Genomic DNA, 16,674 nt, shown 5'->3' with positions numbered 1-16,674 from the left:
AGCTCAGGAGTTTGAAACCAGCCTGGTCAACATAGTGAGACCTCATCTCTTAAAAAAAAAAATCCTGGCCAGGCACAGTGGCTCATGATTGTAATCCCAGCACTTTGGGAGGCCAAGACGGCAGGACTGCTTGGGCCCAGGAGTGCAAGACAAGCCCTGGCAACACAATGAGACCCTGTCTCTACAAAAGAATTTTGAAATCTAGCCAGGTGTGGTGGTGCACACCTGTAGTCCCAGCTACTCAGGAGGCTACGGCGGGAGGGTCGTGTAAGCCTGGGAAGTTGAGGCAACAGTGCGCATGGTTGCACCATTGCACTCCAGCCTCGGCAACAGAGCAAAATCCTGTCTCCAAAAAAAAAAAAAAAAATCCAACACCTACACTTTACAGTAAGAAGAAAAGTAATATACTGCTCATGAGATACTCCATTTTCCTAAACTTTGATATTCTTCTAGATTGGTAGATAAAACCAATGTAAAGCAAAAATATAGAATTAGAAAGTTGCAAAGGAAGCAAGAAAGGACCTAAGAATAATGAACTTTTCAAATATTTTGTAAAGTACTATATTTATTGTTTGCCTAAATTGTTTACTTATTTCTAGTTTTCAACCCAAACTAGAAAACCTTCCCAGTGGCTCATGCCTGTAATCGCAGCACTTTGGGAGGCTGAGGCAGGCGGATTACCTGAGTTTGGGAGTTGGAGACCAGCCTGACGAACATGGAGAAACCCCGTCTCTACTAAAAATACAAAATTAGCCAGGTGTGGTGGTGGGCACCTGTAATCCCAGCTACTTGGGAGGATGAGGTAGGAGAATCCCTTGATCCCAGGAGGCAGAGGTTGCAGTGAGCTGATATCGCACCATTGCACTCCAGCCTGAGCGACGAGAGCAAAAGTCGGTCTCAAAAAAAAAAAAAGAAAAAAGAAAAGAGAAAAAAAGAAAACCTTCCCAAATCACTTTAATTCCCTGTATAATAGGCCACAAAAGTCAGCATTCCAAACTTAGACACAGCATATTCCTTACTATATTTACCTACTAATGAACAACTAATAAATGAGGAAAAGAAAGTAAATCAAACACACATATAGGTTAGTATAAATTTGGTTCTGGGGTTTGGGGTCATACAAATCTTCTTAAATCCCATTTCAGCTCCAAGAACAACATAAAAGACAGTTTTTGTGGAACTCTCTAAACATGTAAGTCCTTCTAGACAGGGGTGGCTGGGTCCAGGGTATCCAGTGCCACCATGAACAGATAAAAATCCAAGCCCAGGGTGAACATAACTCCAAATTACCAAAATGAGGCACCATCTGGAGCCATGCCAGATACTTACAAGTCCCTACTTCAGGCTGGACAGACAACAATGAGCTTCTGCAGAAATAGAACCCATTTTTGAAGTATATATCAAGCTAAAATGACACAATTATCAATGTGAAAGGGAAAAGCAAAGGCAAACAAAAATAGAAGTTCTAGTACAGTGCCAAGAACTAAAAAGTCTTTCCTAGAAATGAGTTCTATTGCTAAAGTGACACTCATCATTTATTATGCTATCTAGTGCTTTTATTTCCTGTCATTCTGGTACCTAAACATTTAACAATGCAATACTAATTTTTTCTGGACTTTTATCCTTACATTGGTGATATATATCTCAAAGGCATAAATGAAAATTTAAAAAATATCACCATGTACAAGAACTTATTGCCTTACCTAAAAAAGAGACTTCAAATTTTATCTTGTAACTTCACTTCTAAATGTCTATACAAGTTTAAGTAGCTAAGAAAGGGTTTACATACCTCAGTTATCCACTGTAAAATCTACTTCCCTAGCTTAACAAATATAATTCAACAAATATAATTCCTTTTACTCTTACACTGAACAAGAGTAAGAAAATAGGATGTTTGTTTGTTTGTTTTTTGAGATGGGAGTCTCACTCTGTCGCCCAGGCTGTAGTGCAGTGGCGCAATCTCGGCTCACAAGCTCCGCCTCCCGGGTTCACGCCATTCTCCTGCCTCAGCCTCTCCGAGTAGCTGGGACTACAGGCGCCCGCCACCATGCCCGGCTACTTTTTTGTATTTTTAGTAGAGACGGGGTTTCACCGTGGTCTCGATCTCCTGACCTCGTGATTGGCCCGCCTCGGCCTCCCAAAGGGCTGGGATTACAAGCGTGAGCCACCGCGCCCGGCTGTTTGTTGTTTGAAAGGGGTGTGGGTAACTATCCTGGGCAGTCACCTAAGGAAATCCACCAAATGGACTGTCTCATATTCTTGTGTGAAACATTCGGCAAATAATCTAATCTCTTCAAATTTAGCTCCTTTTTTCCATGGGCTTTATTAAAAAAATTACATATATATATGTTTAAATGTTTACTTTGGATGCTGTGTGTGTTCCTAAGAAATATTTTTTCTTTTTTTTTTCCTACTGGTACAATACACTAAGCTTACTTAGATTTCACCAGCTGTATATGTACTCATTCCAAGTGCTTTTGTGGTCTGAAGTCATCACTTGGAGGCACCAATGGAAAAGAGCAGTGTCAGAGGACTGGGAATCCTCTACTGTGACCTTGAGTAAGCCACCTTAACCTATAAACGGAAAGTAATATCTGCCCTGATACGTGACAGCCAATTATTTCACTCAGACAAAAACTGAATATCTATTACATATTTTTATGAGATATGAGGAAAGCTTCTTCTTGCCGCTTTGCCATTTTTTCCCATAAGAAGCCTGGTGGTGGGCCGGGCGCGGTGGCTCACGCTTGTAATCCCAGCACTTTGGGAGGCCGAGGGCGGATCACGAGGTCAGGAGATCGAGACCACGGTGAAACCCCGTCTCTACTAAAAAATACAAAAAATTAGCCGGGCGTGGTGGCGGGCGCCTGTAGTCCCAGCTACTTGGAGAGGCTGAGGCAGGAGAATGGCGTGAACCCGGGAGGCGGAGCTTGCAGTGAGCCGAGATTGAGCCACTGCACTCCAGCCTGGGCGACAGAGCGAGACTCCGTCTCAAAAAAAAAAAAAAAAAAAAAAAAAAGCCTGGTGGTAAAGAGCACAGGCTTAAGATCAGGAGTCCTGTGTTTCTTGAATTCTAGCTCTGTTGCTTGTTGGTTGTATGATCCTGATCCTAGGCAAGTTACTTAATCTCCCTGCCTTCCATTTCCTTGTACACTTGAGACAATTCCCACCTCAGAGGATTGTTGTAAGGATGAGATGAGGTAATTCAATGAGCATTCATCCAACATATATTTATCTAGGAACCATTCTGCTTACCGCTATACTGGTTAAAAATCCCCTTGTCCACTATATATGTGCCATACATTGCTAGCCCCCAGGAATTAAAAAAGACAATATAGTAAAGCGACATTATGGCAAGAAAATACTAACTTTTCTACCTATGTATCTTTTTGGAACCAATAATACAAATCTGACTTGTTTTTGTGAGCTGTTACAAATGAATCTGCAAGACTGAATCCAAGTACAAAATATTAGGTCTTGATTTAGAAGATATTTCTGAATAGCACGTTTCAAGTTTTGTTTTTGTTTTTTTTTTTTTGAGACAGAATCTCACTCTGTTGCCCAGGCTGGAGTGCAGTGGCACGATCTCGGCTCACTACAGCCTCCGCCTCCCGGGTTCAAGGGATTCTCCTGTCTCAGCCTCCCCAGTAGCTGGGACTACAGGCGCCCGCCACCACGCCTGGCTAATTTTTTTTTTTTTTTTTTTTTTGTATTTTTAGTAGAGACGGGGTTTCACCGTGTTAGCCAGGATGGTCTCGATCTCCTGACCTCGTGATCCGCCCGCCTTGGCCTCCCAAGGTGCTGGGATTACAGGCTTGAGCCATCGCACCCGGACCGCACGTTTCAAGTTTAGGTGTTCACTTGAACTGTGCCTGGCTGAAACACACAAGGTCACAAATGACACAAAGATCAGAAGTGATGGCATATACCATACACGACTGTGTAACTAGTATAGGACCTAGCATAGGATAAATGATCATAAATATTAATTTTAAAAAATTAACTTGGTTTCCAACTTTGCCACTTCCACACGGAGTGACTCTGGGTTAACTTGTCTGGATCTTAATTTTCGGTAAAATAGAAATGTGTCTGCCTCGCCTATCTCATAGGATACTTGTGATCAAATGAAATTACATGACAATGTATCTGGCGCTAATAAAACGGTAATTTATGAGACACAGAATGACTACTTACACCAGCTAGCCTACAAGCCTAATAGTAGAGATAAGATGTTAATACATAACCACCAGGAAATAAACATGGAGATCTAGTGAAAACCCATGACATGTCTTCTAAAAATGTCATCTTCCTTGTGACGAAAGGAGCTGGTCATTGCTAGGCAAGTGCTGTGCCTTTTTCAACTCCCACGTTTCAGCAGCAGGCTCTGCTGAGTGACATTTTGCAAGACTGAGGCCCCCGTAGGCGCAGGCGCCGTTGGGGTGCGCATCTGGGGACCTGCAGGTTACAAGCAGCAGATCCCACCTTCAGTCCTGGCTCTGACAAGCCCTCCGGGTAAGGCGCCTTTGCATTTAGCCGAGCTAGAGAAGAGAGCTGGAAGCCACCTCTACCTTTCACGGGGGGAAGGGACTGCCCACCCGCTCGCCCCCATTACCTCAGCCCTCCCGAGCGCGCCGCGGACTCCAACCTTGTCTCTCGCCCCCAGCCTCAGCCCGCATCCCTGACCCCCGAGTCTCCCGCCCAGCTCCGCGTCCCCGGTCCCAGCCTCCAGGCACGTACACGATGCCCTAAGAGGCGCGGGGAGCTCTTAGCGCACCTACTACTTAACCGGGCCGGCTACTTACTGGCCGCCAGACGGAAGCCTGCGATCGAGCTGGCCGGGCCTCCCAGCACCGCGGCTCTCCAGGCTCCCTTTCGAGGACTCAACTTTGGTCCGAGCCCCAACCGCAGCTCCGGTAACCTTTCCAGGAACCGAAATGCTAGATACCGCGGAAGGCGAAGCGGAGGGAGGAAGATAAGCCCGGGGCGGGGCGGCGCGGCAGTTTGGACACGCCCCGAGCTCTCCTAGGCTCTCTGTCCACGTCAGGATGGGAAGCGCGTGCCGAGGGAGGAGGCTGAGGATACAGCCTCCTTTCGCCCTGCGCTGCCCGGCCTTCCGCGTGACCCCGCTTATGACCTCGGGGCGTTCCGCCTACGTCTGACCGTCAGATGCGCACGCGCACTAGTAGGCTTGTTTTGCCAGCTTCACGCCACCCGGGATGGGAGAAAGTAGGTGTCGCGAGAGTTGGGCGCAAGACGCCTTGTGGGGACTGTAACTATGGCGGGCCTGCGGAACGAAAGCGAGCAGGAGCCGCTCTTAGGCGACATACCTGGAAGCAGGTGAGCGGATCCTGGTGGAGGGACCCCTCAGCCTCCTGCGCTGTTGGGACTGGCTCCTTTCCGGGCGTCACCCGCACTGGGACTAACCCTCGCTGCCAGAGGGGTTCCAGCGCGGTGGGAGCCGGTGGCCGGGTTGTGTGAGCCGAGGAGATTCGCTCCCAACGTAGGAGAAAGGGCGTCTGGCCGCACCGTGCGGTGATGAGCCCGTGGGTTCGAGTGACGGGGCTGGAGAAACCCTGGCTGCTGCTTTGCCTGTTGCAGCAGCCAAGCCACCACATTCTGTATCTTCTGCATTCCGTATTTGGCCCTTTGTAGCTGATCAGTTTCCGCATTTCACAGTTCCAAAATGATGGTTTTAATCGATACTTGAAGGTATCGGTCTTAGTAATGACCTGCTGCCTAATTGCCTGACAACCTCTTGATACTTTAACAAACCTGTGTAAAATGAGCTCGCCTTTGTCCTATGCCAAATGTACAAAGAAAGACTAATTTTAAGGCATTGAAGGAATAACGTCAGTATTTTGATCCTTATAATTCTGGTTGTTTTGATCCTAGTTTATGGGCAATGACTCAGGAATGTATACCTAATGTATTTTTACCTTTAGGAAAACGGAATTACCATTTTATTTGAAATATACATAATAATTACCTCAAGTAAGTTAATAAATTCAGTTAAACTTCAGCTGTCTATGACCATGTTAATTTTTACTCATTTGTTCCCCTTAAGCAGCAAATCTTTTGTGAGCACTCTAACTCAAAACCCTTTGGCAAATGTATTTCTCTGGTCCTCGATTTACTAAACAGAGTTTATGGAATGCAGTTTTATCTTTACTGGATTTTATCTTGAGATCATTAAAATAAATATCGATGCTGATATGAATTTTAATAGAGTGATGTCCTCAGAGCCTATTGAGACATTTGGGACTGTTTGCTTCTGTACCAATTTATTCTACACTGCTATACTTTTTTTTTGAGACAGGGTCTTGCTCTGTGGCCTAGTCTGGAGTGCAGTGGTGCGATTTTGGCTCACTGCCACCTCTGCCTCCCAGGTTCAAGTTATTCTTCTGCTTCAGCTTCCGGAGTAGCTGGGATTACAGGCGCGGGCCACCAGACCCGGCTAATTTTTGTATTTTTGGTAAAGACGGGGTTTCACCATGTGGCCAGGCTGATCTGGAACTCCTGACCTCAAGTGATCCACCCACTTCAGCCTCCCAAAGTGCTGGTATAGAAGCAAACAGTCCCAAATGTCTCAATAGGCTCTGAGGCCCGCTGCTATACTTTTTAAGGACTTACATCTGCTTTTTAGTTTTTCTGACAGACTGTTTTCCTGGCAGACTATTCTGCATCATGTTTTTGAAATCTGGCAGCAACAGTTGTTTTGTTGTTGTTGCTGTCACCATACTCTTTCCACCAGCTTTAATTTGGGGCTTCTTGTTTGTTATAGCTTTGATAACCCTGGATTTATGCTTAATATAACTGTGTGTCATTACAACCTGGTAGTTCTGATTGAGAGCTAAATGTCTTTCCTCTTAGTTAAGTGCATAAGCTTGAGTGCGTGGACTTTGTGACATTTGGTTTTCTCAGAATTCTTTTTTTTTTTTTTTTTGAGACGGAGTCTCGCCCTGTCACCTAGGCTGGAGTGCAGTGGCGCGATCTCGGCTCACTGCAAGCTCCGCTTCCCAGGTTCACACCATTCTCCTGCCTCAGCCTCCTGAGTAGAGTAGCTAGGACTACAGGCGCCCGCCACCACGCCGGGCTAATTTTTTTTGTATTTTTAGTAGAGACGGGGTTTCACTGTGTTAGCCAGATGGTCTCGATCTCCTGACCTCGTGATCCGCCCGCCTCGGCCTCCCAAAGTGCTGGGATTACAGGCGTGAGCCACTGCGCCCAGCCTCAGAATTCTTTTTGCTTCGTCTTGGTTTTTAGCTATTTTCCAGATAATTGCAGGATCCCTGAGTTATGTTTAAATGTAGTCTTCTGGTACATTCTGTCACCTTGTACAAAAGAGAATTTTTTTCATACTCTTAGCTTTGATTTCATCAAAGTGATTGATGCTCATTAGGATCTGTCCAAATTTAGGTGTTCCTGCCAATAATCAATACCTCTGATTGAGGTTCTAGATTTAGCATTTTAAAAACAAAAAGTGAGTATTTTGAAAATAATTCAATAAGTATATGTCTTTAAAAACACAAGTGTATTCCCTAGTAAAGTGAACCTATGTACAACTAGTTGGCAGGACCTGTTCACTTTGAATGTATTGCACAAACATGTCTAGGTCACCACCAACTTTTCCTCACTAACAAGGTTGATTATAATTTGCTGGTCTGGTGGAGCTGGCCTCTTGAATCCTCAGTGCTCCCCACTGACCCCTTCTATGGAGCTTTATTTAAGACAACAGGGGTTGGAAAACATTTCCTGTAAAGTCCCAGATTGTAAATATTTTAGGCTTGTTTAGGGCAAGAGGAAAAATCAAGGATATTATATAGATGTTTAGATAACCAGAAAACAAATTCCACAAAATTTTTTAGTAATGACATTTAAAATATAATAAGTATAATATAGATTTGTTAATGAAAGGGATAGAATTTGGTGGGGGAGGGGATGACATTTTCCTTAATTGCACTTCAGAGTTGGTGTTTTCTGTCATCAAACTGATAACAAATATTCATCTGTAAAAACCGTTTGTAGCTCACATCTTACTGATCCAAGTTACAAATGATTTCAAATTTTTTTTGCAACCTTAGCCTAGTCTCTGTAAAATTTGTATTATTAGGGCATCTGTCCTTATAGGGCATATCTTTATAGAATATTTTCAGTTTATTTCTGTAACTGTTATACCACTACACTGTTGTGTCACTGAGCACACGCTTCTTTCTTTTCTCTCTCTTTTTTATTTTTTTAAGACAGACCGTCTGTTGCCCAGGCTGGAGTGCAGTGGCACAATCTCTGCTCACTGCAACCTCTGCCTCCCAGGTTCAAGTGATTCTCCTGCCTCAGCCTCCTAAGTAGCTGGGGCTACAGGCATCCACCACCACGCCTGGCTAATTTTTGTATTTTTAGTAGAGACAGAGTTTCACCATGTTGGCCAGGCTGATCTTGAACTCCTGACCTCAAACAGTCTGCCCGCTTCGGCCTCCCAAAGTGCTGGGATTACAGGCGTGAGCCACAGCGCCTGGCCGTTGTTAAATTTTATCTAACTTATTTTGCTAATCAGTTCACTCCACTATATTGTGTATTCCTTTTAGTTTTTAAGTCACAAATTTGACAAGCATGCTATCATTTGGAGTATTTCAGTTTGTAATAGAAATGTTGAACAGGATAAAACTGTAGCACTACAGTTTTACTGGAAGGAAAATCTCAAATGGGGAACTAATGCCAGAATGCAGCAGTGATTATAGAAAGGAATTTTAAAAGTTAAGGAAATCATCTTGGAAGTGCAGCATTCCTTTTTGTACCCGGTCATACAAGAAAGAAGCCTCTGGAAATTCAATCTCAGGTATGTGACACATTTGTCTCAATTATCAAAGCTAAGAAAATGTAATAAATATGGTCACTTGATTGAAGGACAGTTGCATTCTCCTATGTTTCTGCTCTCTCCAACAAGGTAGAAAGATAATTTTTTTCATTGAAGTTATACTTTTTTAATTAAAAAAGGAAAAAGTAAATCCTTTTATTTTGAAAAATGTTAAATCCATAGAAAAGATGAAAAAATCATGAACACCTGTATATCCTGTCACTAACTGTTAGCCTTTTCCACACTGCCGAAATCTTTCGGCAGGTACATACACACCCACATGCACCTCTTTTGCCAAACTACTCAAAAGTAGGTTGCAGACATTGTGATACTTTGTCCCAAGTACTTAATTGCAGCTTGCATCTCCTAAGAACAAAGAAATTCTTTTACACAACTCCATCATTGTTACAACTAGAAATACAATATTAATTCAAGAATATCATGCAATATATAGTTAATACTTAAGTTTTTCCAGTTGTTCCAAAAATATACCTTATATTCTTAAAAACAAAAATAAAAAAAACCAGGAGCCATATACAGGGGATAATCAATGTTTATGCCTTCGTTGTTATGTCTTTTTAGACTCCCCTAACCTAAAACTCTGCTTTGACCTATCTCTTTCTTGTCACCATTAAAATCTTTGAAGAGTCTAGGTCAGGTTTTCTGCAGAAATCTAATATTCTAGACTTATGGACTGTTTATTTCAAAATAGATGCTGGTTAAATATTTCTGGCAAGAATATCACATGGGTTATGTTGAGAACACCCCACTACGTTACATCAAAAGGTACAGGATGCCAGGACATCCCACTACTGGGAATGCCAAACATGACCACTTGTTAAGAGGGCGACTGCTATATCTTTCAATTATAAAGGTTCATGTTCCATTTTGTAATTAGTAAGCAGACACTGGGGTGACATTTGAGGGCCTTTGACTATCCTCTCCTTAACAATCTTTCAATCAGTTGTTTTAGCATCCATTGATGATCCTTCCATTATAACATAGAAAGTGGCCATTAAATTACTATTTTCTAATTTTATCCTTTCAACATTTAATAATTGTCATTTGTCATTAAAAGAAGAAAGATTTTGACTGAGCTCTAAATCAGTCACTCAAACAATTTTATTATGTTTTTTAGAATCAAATAATTTACTTTTTGATTCCCTAACTTAGATATATCTGATTTTTATTCAAATTCTAGTATATTGATTTCAAAGTATGGGCATCTGGGGTTCTGGTATTTTTCTCAGGTAAGCTACATTATTTTTATTTTTTTCTTATCTACTCTCCTTTGACTCAGAAGAGGTTTGTTTATATGGAATGACATATATATAGTGTTAAACACTTTAAATATATTAGGAACTAATATGTTTGGCATATAATATATCTAAAAAAAATTGTTTCTTTTCTTCCTTTCCTCTTTACCACTCCCAACCATAGCACGTTTGAAAAAAAAAGTTTCTTTTTTGAAGACTAATTTGACAGTTCTAAGGCTTATTTTTAAGAAATTAATCTTGGAACATAAGAAGGCATTTTGTCTGTTCTGCATGTCTTGATTATTTGAAAAGATAATGCTCACATTAAGGTGAACTTGTTAACTCTTTCTATTGTGTGTGTGAAAATGTAATGAGTATATAGACTCATGTGTCACCTAATGGAGGTAAGATGTCTGCTTAGTATACATGCCCTTGGTCCAGATCGGATGCGTATCCAAAAGATCACTTAAGTCTGGGAGGTCATGGTCTCTCTTTGGTCTGCTGGTAAAATTTATCTGGTAACCCATTTAGGAGGTCCCAGGGCTGAAAATGTCTTAGGTTACATTAAACTTTCCTGGTATCATTCCTATTTTCTGAAGTAAGAAGCCAAAACAGCTTCCTGCAGCAATTTAATTTGCTGTCATCAAGTAGAACATGTTATAATGATGACAGTTATCTTTTTGTACTTAGTAGGTATGGGGGATCTAGCTGTAGCTAGTTTATTTGATTTATCTTGATGTAGTTTATTCATTTTTACAAATTGCAACACTCTTGATTAATCTGTGCATGTCAACGGTAGCAAAATAATTGCCTTGCAAAAAGTTTCCTCTTTTAAAACTATACGGTTTCCCAAATTTCTGTATACAATAATGCATATACACAATCCATGGAAATTCAAAATAATAATGCTTATTCATAGATAAATTAGTGTAGCAGAATCAATATTAGTAAATTCTACCTCTGTCACATCATTTTCATAACTTTAGTAGAGAATAAAATTGTTGACACTTAAGATCCACATGTAATGAGATAAATTTATACTACTTTTTTCTTCTTTACACCTAGAGAATGGGACATTTTAGAGACTGAAGAGCATTATAAGAGCCGATGGAGATCTATTAGGATTTTATATCTTACTATGTTTCTCAGCAGTGTAGGTAAGTATTAGAAATACATAATTTTAACAGTTCAGATCAGATGTCATTTTCACTTCATTTACTTCATTTGCTTTCGTTGCCTCTGAAATTATCTTTCTTGTGCTAAAAAATATATAACATAAAATTTACCATGTTACCATATCTAAGTTCAATAGCCTTAAGTATATCCACATTGTTGTGCAACCAATCCCTAGAACATTTTCATCTTGCAAAAGAGAAACTCTATACCCATTAAACAACTCCCTATTTTCCCATCCCCCAAGCCCTAGCAACCATCATTCTACTTTGTTTCTTGGAATTTGACTATTCTAGATAGCTCATATAAATGGAATTATATAGTATTTTTTTTCTTGTGACGAGATTATTTGACTCAACATAATGTCCTCAAGTTGGTTCATGTTGCGCTTTTGATAATTTCCTTTTATTTAAAGGCTATATAGTCCATTGTATGTATTGTAGGGTAGGAGAAATTTTTCCTCTATCCTCTTATGTTATGTGCCTAAGGCTTGTGAATTAAGCTGACAAAAGAAAGACTAACAGTTAAAAAAGTATATAAATTTATTTGATGTTAATATTTTTTAATGAAAAGAAACAAAAAACATTAAGGAATGTACATACAAATGAAACTAGACAACTACTAAGAGTCCCTAACACTTTCGTATACTCACAAAAGTATTTCATCTTTTTTTTTTTTTTTTTGAGACGGAGTTTCACTCTTGTTGCCCAGGCTGGAGTGCAATGGCACGATCTCAGCTCACTGCAACCTCCACCTCCCAGATTCAAGCGATTCTCCTGTCCCAGCCTGCCAAGTAGCTGGGATTATAGGCATGTGCCACCACCCCTGGCTAATTTTGTATTTTTAGTAGAGACGGGATGTCTCCATGTTGGTCAGGCTGGTCTCGAACTCCCAACCTCAGGTGATCTGCCCACCTCGGCCTCCCAAAGTGCTGTGATTACAGGCGTGAGCCACCGCGCCCAGTTAAAAGTATTTCATCTTTTTTTTCCTTTTTTTTTTTTTTTTTTTTTGAGACGGAGTTTCGCTCTGTTGCCCAGGCTGGAGTGCAGTGGCGCGATCTCGGCTCACTGCAAGCTCTGCCTCCCAGGTTCGCGTGATTCTCCTGCCTCAGCCTCCTGAGTAGCTGGGACTACAGACACCCGCCACCATGCTAATTGTTTTATATTTTTAGTGGAGACGGGGTTTCACTATGTTAGCCAGGATGGTCTTGATCTCCTGACCTCGTGATCTGCCAGACTCAGCCTCCCAAAGTGCTGGGATTACAGGAGTGAGCCACCGCACCTGACCCAAAGTATTTCATCTTTACAGCCATCAGTGAATTATTTGTTTTGCTACTTCTTGAAGATGTGCAAAATTTCTTTTTAAAAAAATTTTATTATTTATTATTATTTATTCGTTTTTTGAGGTGGAGTTGCCCAGGCTGGAGTGCAGTGGTGTGATCTCGGCTCACTGCAACCTCCGCCTCCTGGGTTTGAGCAATTCTTGTGCCTTAGCCTCCCAAGTAGCTGGGACTACAGGCGCACGCTATCACGCCCAGCTAATTTTTTTGTATCTTTAGTAGAGGTGGGGTTTCATGGTGTTAGCCAGGATGGTCTCAATCTCATGACCTCATGATCTGCCCACCTCGGCCTCCCAAAGTGCTGGGATTACAGGTGTGAGCCACCCCGCCTGGCCAGTGCAAAATTTCTTAAGTTTAAATATACAGTCTTTTTTTTTTTTTTTGAGACGGAGTCTCGCTCTGTCGCCCAGGCTGGAGTGCAGTGGCGCAATCTCGGCTCACTGCAAGCTCCGCCTCCTGGGTTCACGCCATTCTCCTGCCTCAGCCTCTCCGAGTAGCTGGGACTACAGGCGCCCACCACCATGCCTGGCTAATTTTTTTGTATTTTTAGTAGAGACGGGGTTTCACCGTGGTCTCGATCTCCTGACCTCGTGATCCACCCGCCTCAGCCTCCCAAAGTGCTGGGATTACAAGCGTGAGCCACCGTGCCTGGCCTAAATATATAGTCTTAATTATACCTGTGTCTTAATGTCCCAAGACAGATCGTAGGTAACAGAATCTCAATTGTGCCTCAAAGAATTAACAACAAAACAAAATTCAATCTATTCTCTGTATTCAGGCAGAAAGGGGGAGAGCAGAGAACCCTTCCTGCATCTGCTATTTCTCAGTTTCCTTCAGTTTGAAATAACTAATATGGCAAAACAGCAGATTTTTGGAGTAGCATACTCTGATTGCCTTCAGTATATATATATATTTTTTTAATTATTATTTTTTTTTGAGATGGAGTCTCGCTCTGTCGTCCAACTGGAGTGCAGTGGTGTGATCTTGGCTCACTGAAACCTCCGCCTCCTGGGTTCAAGCAGTTCTCTGCCTCAGCCTCCCAGGTAGCGGGGATTACAGTTGCCCACCACCATGCCCAGCTAATTTTTGTATTTTTAGTAGAGACGGGGTTTCACCATCTTGGCCAGGCTGGTCTTGAACTCCTGACCTTGTGATCCACCAGCCTCGGCCTCCCAAAGTGCTAGGATTACAGCCTAGCCTGGCCTACCACATTTTGTTTAGCCATTTATCTGTTGATAGACATTTGGGTTGCTTCCACCTCTTGGCTGTTGTGAATAGTGCTGCTGTCAATATGGGTGTGCAAATATCTCTTCAAGATCCTGCTTTCAGTCCTTTTGGGTATATATCCAGAAGTGAGATTGCTGGATCATATTATAATTTTCTTTTTAATTTTTTAATTTTTTGAAAAATTGCCATACTGTTTTCCATAGCAGCCACACCATTTTATTTACATTCTCACCAACAGTCAGGGTTCCAATTTTTTCACATCCTTGCCAACGTTAACTTTCTTTTGGATAGTAGTCATCCTAGTGGATGAGATGGTATCTTGTTGTTTTGATTTGCATCTCCTTAATGATTAGTGATGTTGAACATGTTTCTTGTGCTTACTGTCCATTTGTATATCTTCTTTGGAGAAGTGTTTGTTGAAGACCATTGCCCCTTTATTAGCTGGATTTTTTGTTGTTGAGTTGTAGGAATTCTTTATATACTCTGGATATTAGCCCTTTATCCAATATATGATTTGTAAATATTTTCTCCCATTCCAGGACTCTTCTATTCAGTGTGCTAAATGTATCCTGTGATTCACAGAAGTGTTAAATATTGATGTAGTCCACCTTCTCTGTTTTTTTGTTTTGAGACAGAGTCTTGCTTTGTTGCCCAAGTTGGAGTGCAGTGGCACAATCTCGGCTCACTGCAACCTCCCCCTTTCGGGTTCAAGCTATGCTTGTGCCTCAGCCTCCCTGGTAGCTGGGACTGCAGGTGTGTGCCACCACACCCGGCTAATTTTTGTATTTTTAGTAGAGACGGGGTTTTGCCATTTTTGCCAGGCTGATCTCAAACTCCTGACCTCAGGTAGTCCACCTGCCTTGGCCTCCCAAAGTGCTGGGATTACAGGCGTGAGTCCCACACCTGGCTGTTTTTATCTTTTGTTGCCTCTGAACCTCAACTTATTTTTATATTGATAAAACATACAAAAAGTAAAATACAAGAATCTTAATTTGTATTGCTTGATGTATTTTAACCTATTCACATTATTTCTGAATAGGTAGTTACTAAAAAATAAAACTTGATGAGGAAAACTTTTCAAAATATTAAACATCTATAACCATGTTAAAAGGATGGGATGAGAATGTATAGGAATGATCAATATTGTGATAGTTTTTAAAGGACTTTTTTAGGAAATGAATTTTTTTCCAAGTTGAGACCCTCTAAATCTATAGGCACTAATATTACAAGTGGTCTCTTCCCCCTGAGAGGAATTAAGGAAGGTCATTTTACTAAATTGCTTTCCATATATTTTCTATATATATTTCCATATATTTTCCATATATATTTCCATATATTTTCCATATATTTTCTATTTATCCCAATCCTGTTTTCTCCCACTTGCCAAACTTGTGCATGATTCAGTACTGGGTAAAAAGAAAAGTGAATGATAAAGGATATTTTCAACAATTCTTTATAATACAGTTTCACCTTGCATTGTGTATCAGTTAGAATGACTTGTGCAGGGCCAGGCAAGGTGGCTCACGCCTGTAATCCCAGCACTTTGCAAGGCTGAGGCGGGCGGATCACGAGGTCAGGAGTTTGAGACCAGCCTGGCCAATATGGTGAAACCCCATCTCTACTAAAAATACACTTGAACCCAGGAGGCAGAGGTTGCACTGAGCCAAGATCACGCCACTGCACTCCAGCCTGGGCCACAGAGCGAGATTCTGTCTCAAAAAAAAAAAAAAAAAAAAAAAAGAATGCCTTGCGCAAATATCAGAAAAAGTGCTGAATCAGTTGGCATATATGGTAATGTAATTTATTCTTTTTTTTATTTTTTTGAGCTGGAGTGCAGTGGCATGATCTTGGCTCACTGCAGCCTCAGCCTCCCATGTTCAAGCGATTCTTCTGCCTCAGCCTCCCAAGTAGCTGGGATTACAGGCATGCGCCACCACGCCCAGCTAATTTTGTATTTTTAGTAGAGATGGGGTTTCTCCATGTTGGTCAGGCTGGTCTTGAACTCCCGACCTCAGGTGATCCACCCACTTCAGCCTTCCAAAGTGCTAGGATTACAGGTGTGACCTGTAAATTTCTAAACCAACATCAACTAAGATAATGGGATTACTCCAATTGAATTTTTTAGACTAATCAGAATGTACCCTCTGGAATCGAACATGGAGAGAGTTTCTCTTAGACCATGAGGCTTTGTTGAGGAAGTATGGATACCTGAATAGAACTGGGGTTCCATGAAGAAGGTGGAAGGGGCCAATGGATACTGTTTTGGTAGCAATGCCTGCAATTGATTTATTTTTCCATTTTAAACACTTCTAGTTTTTAGTACTCAATTATCTAAAATTATAAGAAACAATTTCAAATTCAACAGCAAAAGAAAATTATTTTAACTTTAGATTTTTTTTTTTTTTTTTTTTTTTTTTGAGGTGGAGTCTCACTCTGTATTCCAGGCTCAAGTGCAGTAGCACGATCTCGGCTCACCTGAACCTCTGCCTCCCGGGTTCAAGCGATTCTCCTGCCTCAGCCTCCTGAATAGCTGAGACTACAGGCGCCTGCCACCACGCCCAGCTAATTTTTTGTATTTTTAGTAGAGACGGGGTTTCACCATGTTGCTGGTCTTGAACTCCTGACTTCAAGTGATATGCCTGCCGCGGTCTCCCAAAGTGCTTGGATTCCAGGCATGATCCACCACAGCCAACTTTAGATTTTAATTGTCATGTTAAACATTTTGTTTACAAATTTCTGAACTCCAAAATTGTAGCCTTGATTTAAAAGATTAATTGGTGCTTTCAGTCCTTTATTGATCAAAGTAACTATGTCAATTCAAAATACTT

General features: G+C 41.5%; 2 protein-coding genes across 31 annotated transcripts in view; one reads left to right on the top strand and one right to left on the bottom strand.

The window, feature by feature from the left end:
* ABHD18 (abhydrolase domain containing 18) overlaps positions 1-5,111 on the bottom strand; it is an 80,591-nt gene extending 75,480 nt beyond the window's left edge. For 7 of the 12 annotated variants that reach the window (XM_063637531.1, XM_063637535.1, XM_063637536.1 and 4 more), the window contains exon 1: positions 4,803-4,936. The gene's annotated coding sequence lies outside the window, so the exon portion shown is untranslated. Of the gene's footprint in view, positions 1-4,802 lie in introns of all 12 variants that reach the window. The other 5 variants (XM_063637532.1, XM_063637538.1, XM_063637534.1 and 2 more) reach the window with 4 other exon arrangements.
* MFSD8 (major facilitator superfamily domain containing 8) overlaps positions 4,368-16,674 on the top strand; it is a 45,877-nt gene continuing 33,570 nt past the window's right edge. For 9 of the 19 annotated variants that reach the window (XM_055275901.2, XM_063637587.1, XM_055275894.2 and 6 more), the window contains exons 1-2: positions 5,148-5,337; positions 11,173-11,264. In XM_055275901.2, the coding sequence (XP_055131876.1) occupies positions 5,276-5,337; positions 11,173-11,264 (154 nt within the window). In that variant the 5' untranslated portion in view covers positions 5,148-5,275. Of the gene's footprint in view, positions 4,513-5,147; positions 8,834-9,563; positions 10,102-11,172; positions 11,265-16,674 lie in introns of those variants that run through there. The other 10 variants (XM_063637583.1, XM_063637586.1, XM_063637584.1 and 7 more) reach the window with 7 other exon arrangements.

The sequence above is a fragment of the Symphalangus syndactylus genome, chromosome 4 (assembly GCF_028878055.3).
Source record: "Symphalangus syndactylus isolate Jambi chromosome 4, NHGRI_mSymSyn1-v2.1_pri, whole genome shotgun sequence".
NCBI lineage: Eukaryota > Metazoa > Chordata > Mammalia > Primates > Hylobatidae > Symphalangus > Symphalangus syndactylus.
Note: the sequence above shows the minus strand (reverse complement) of the source record. Positions and strands in the feature narration are given on the sequence as shown.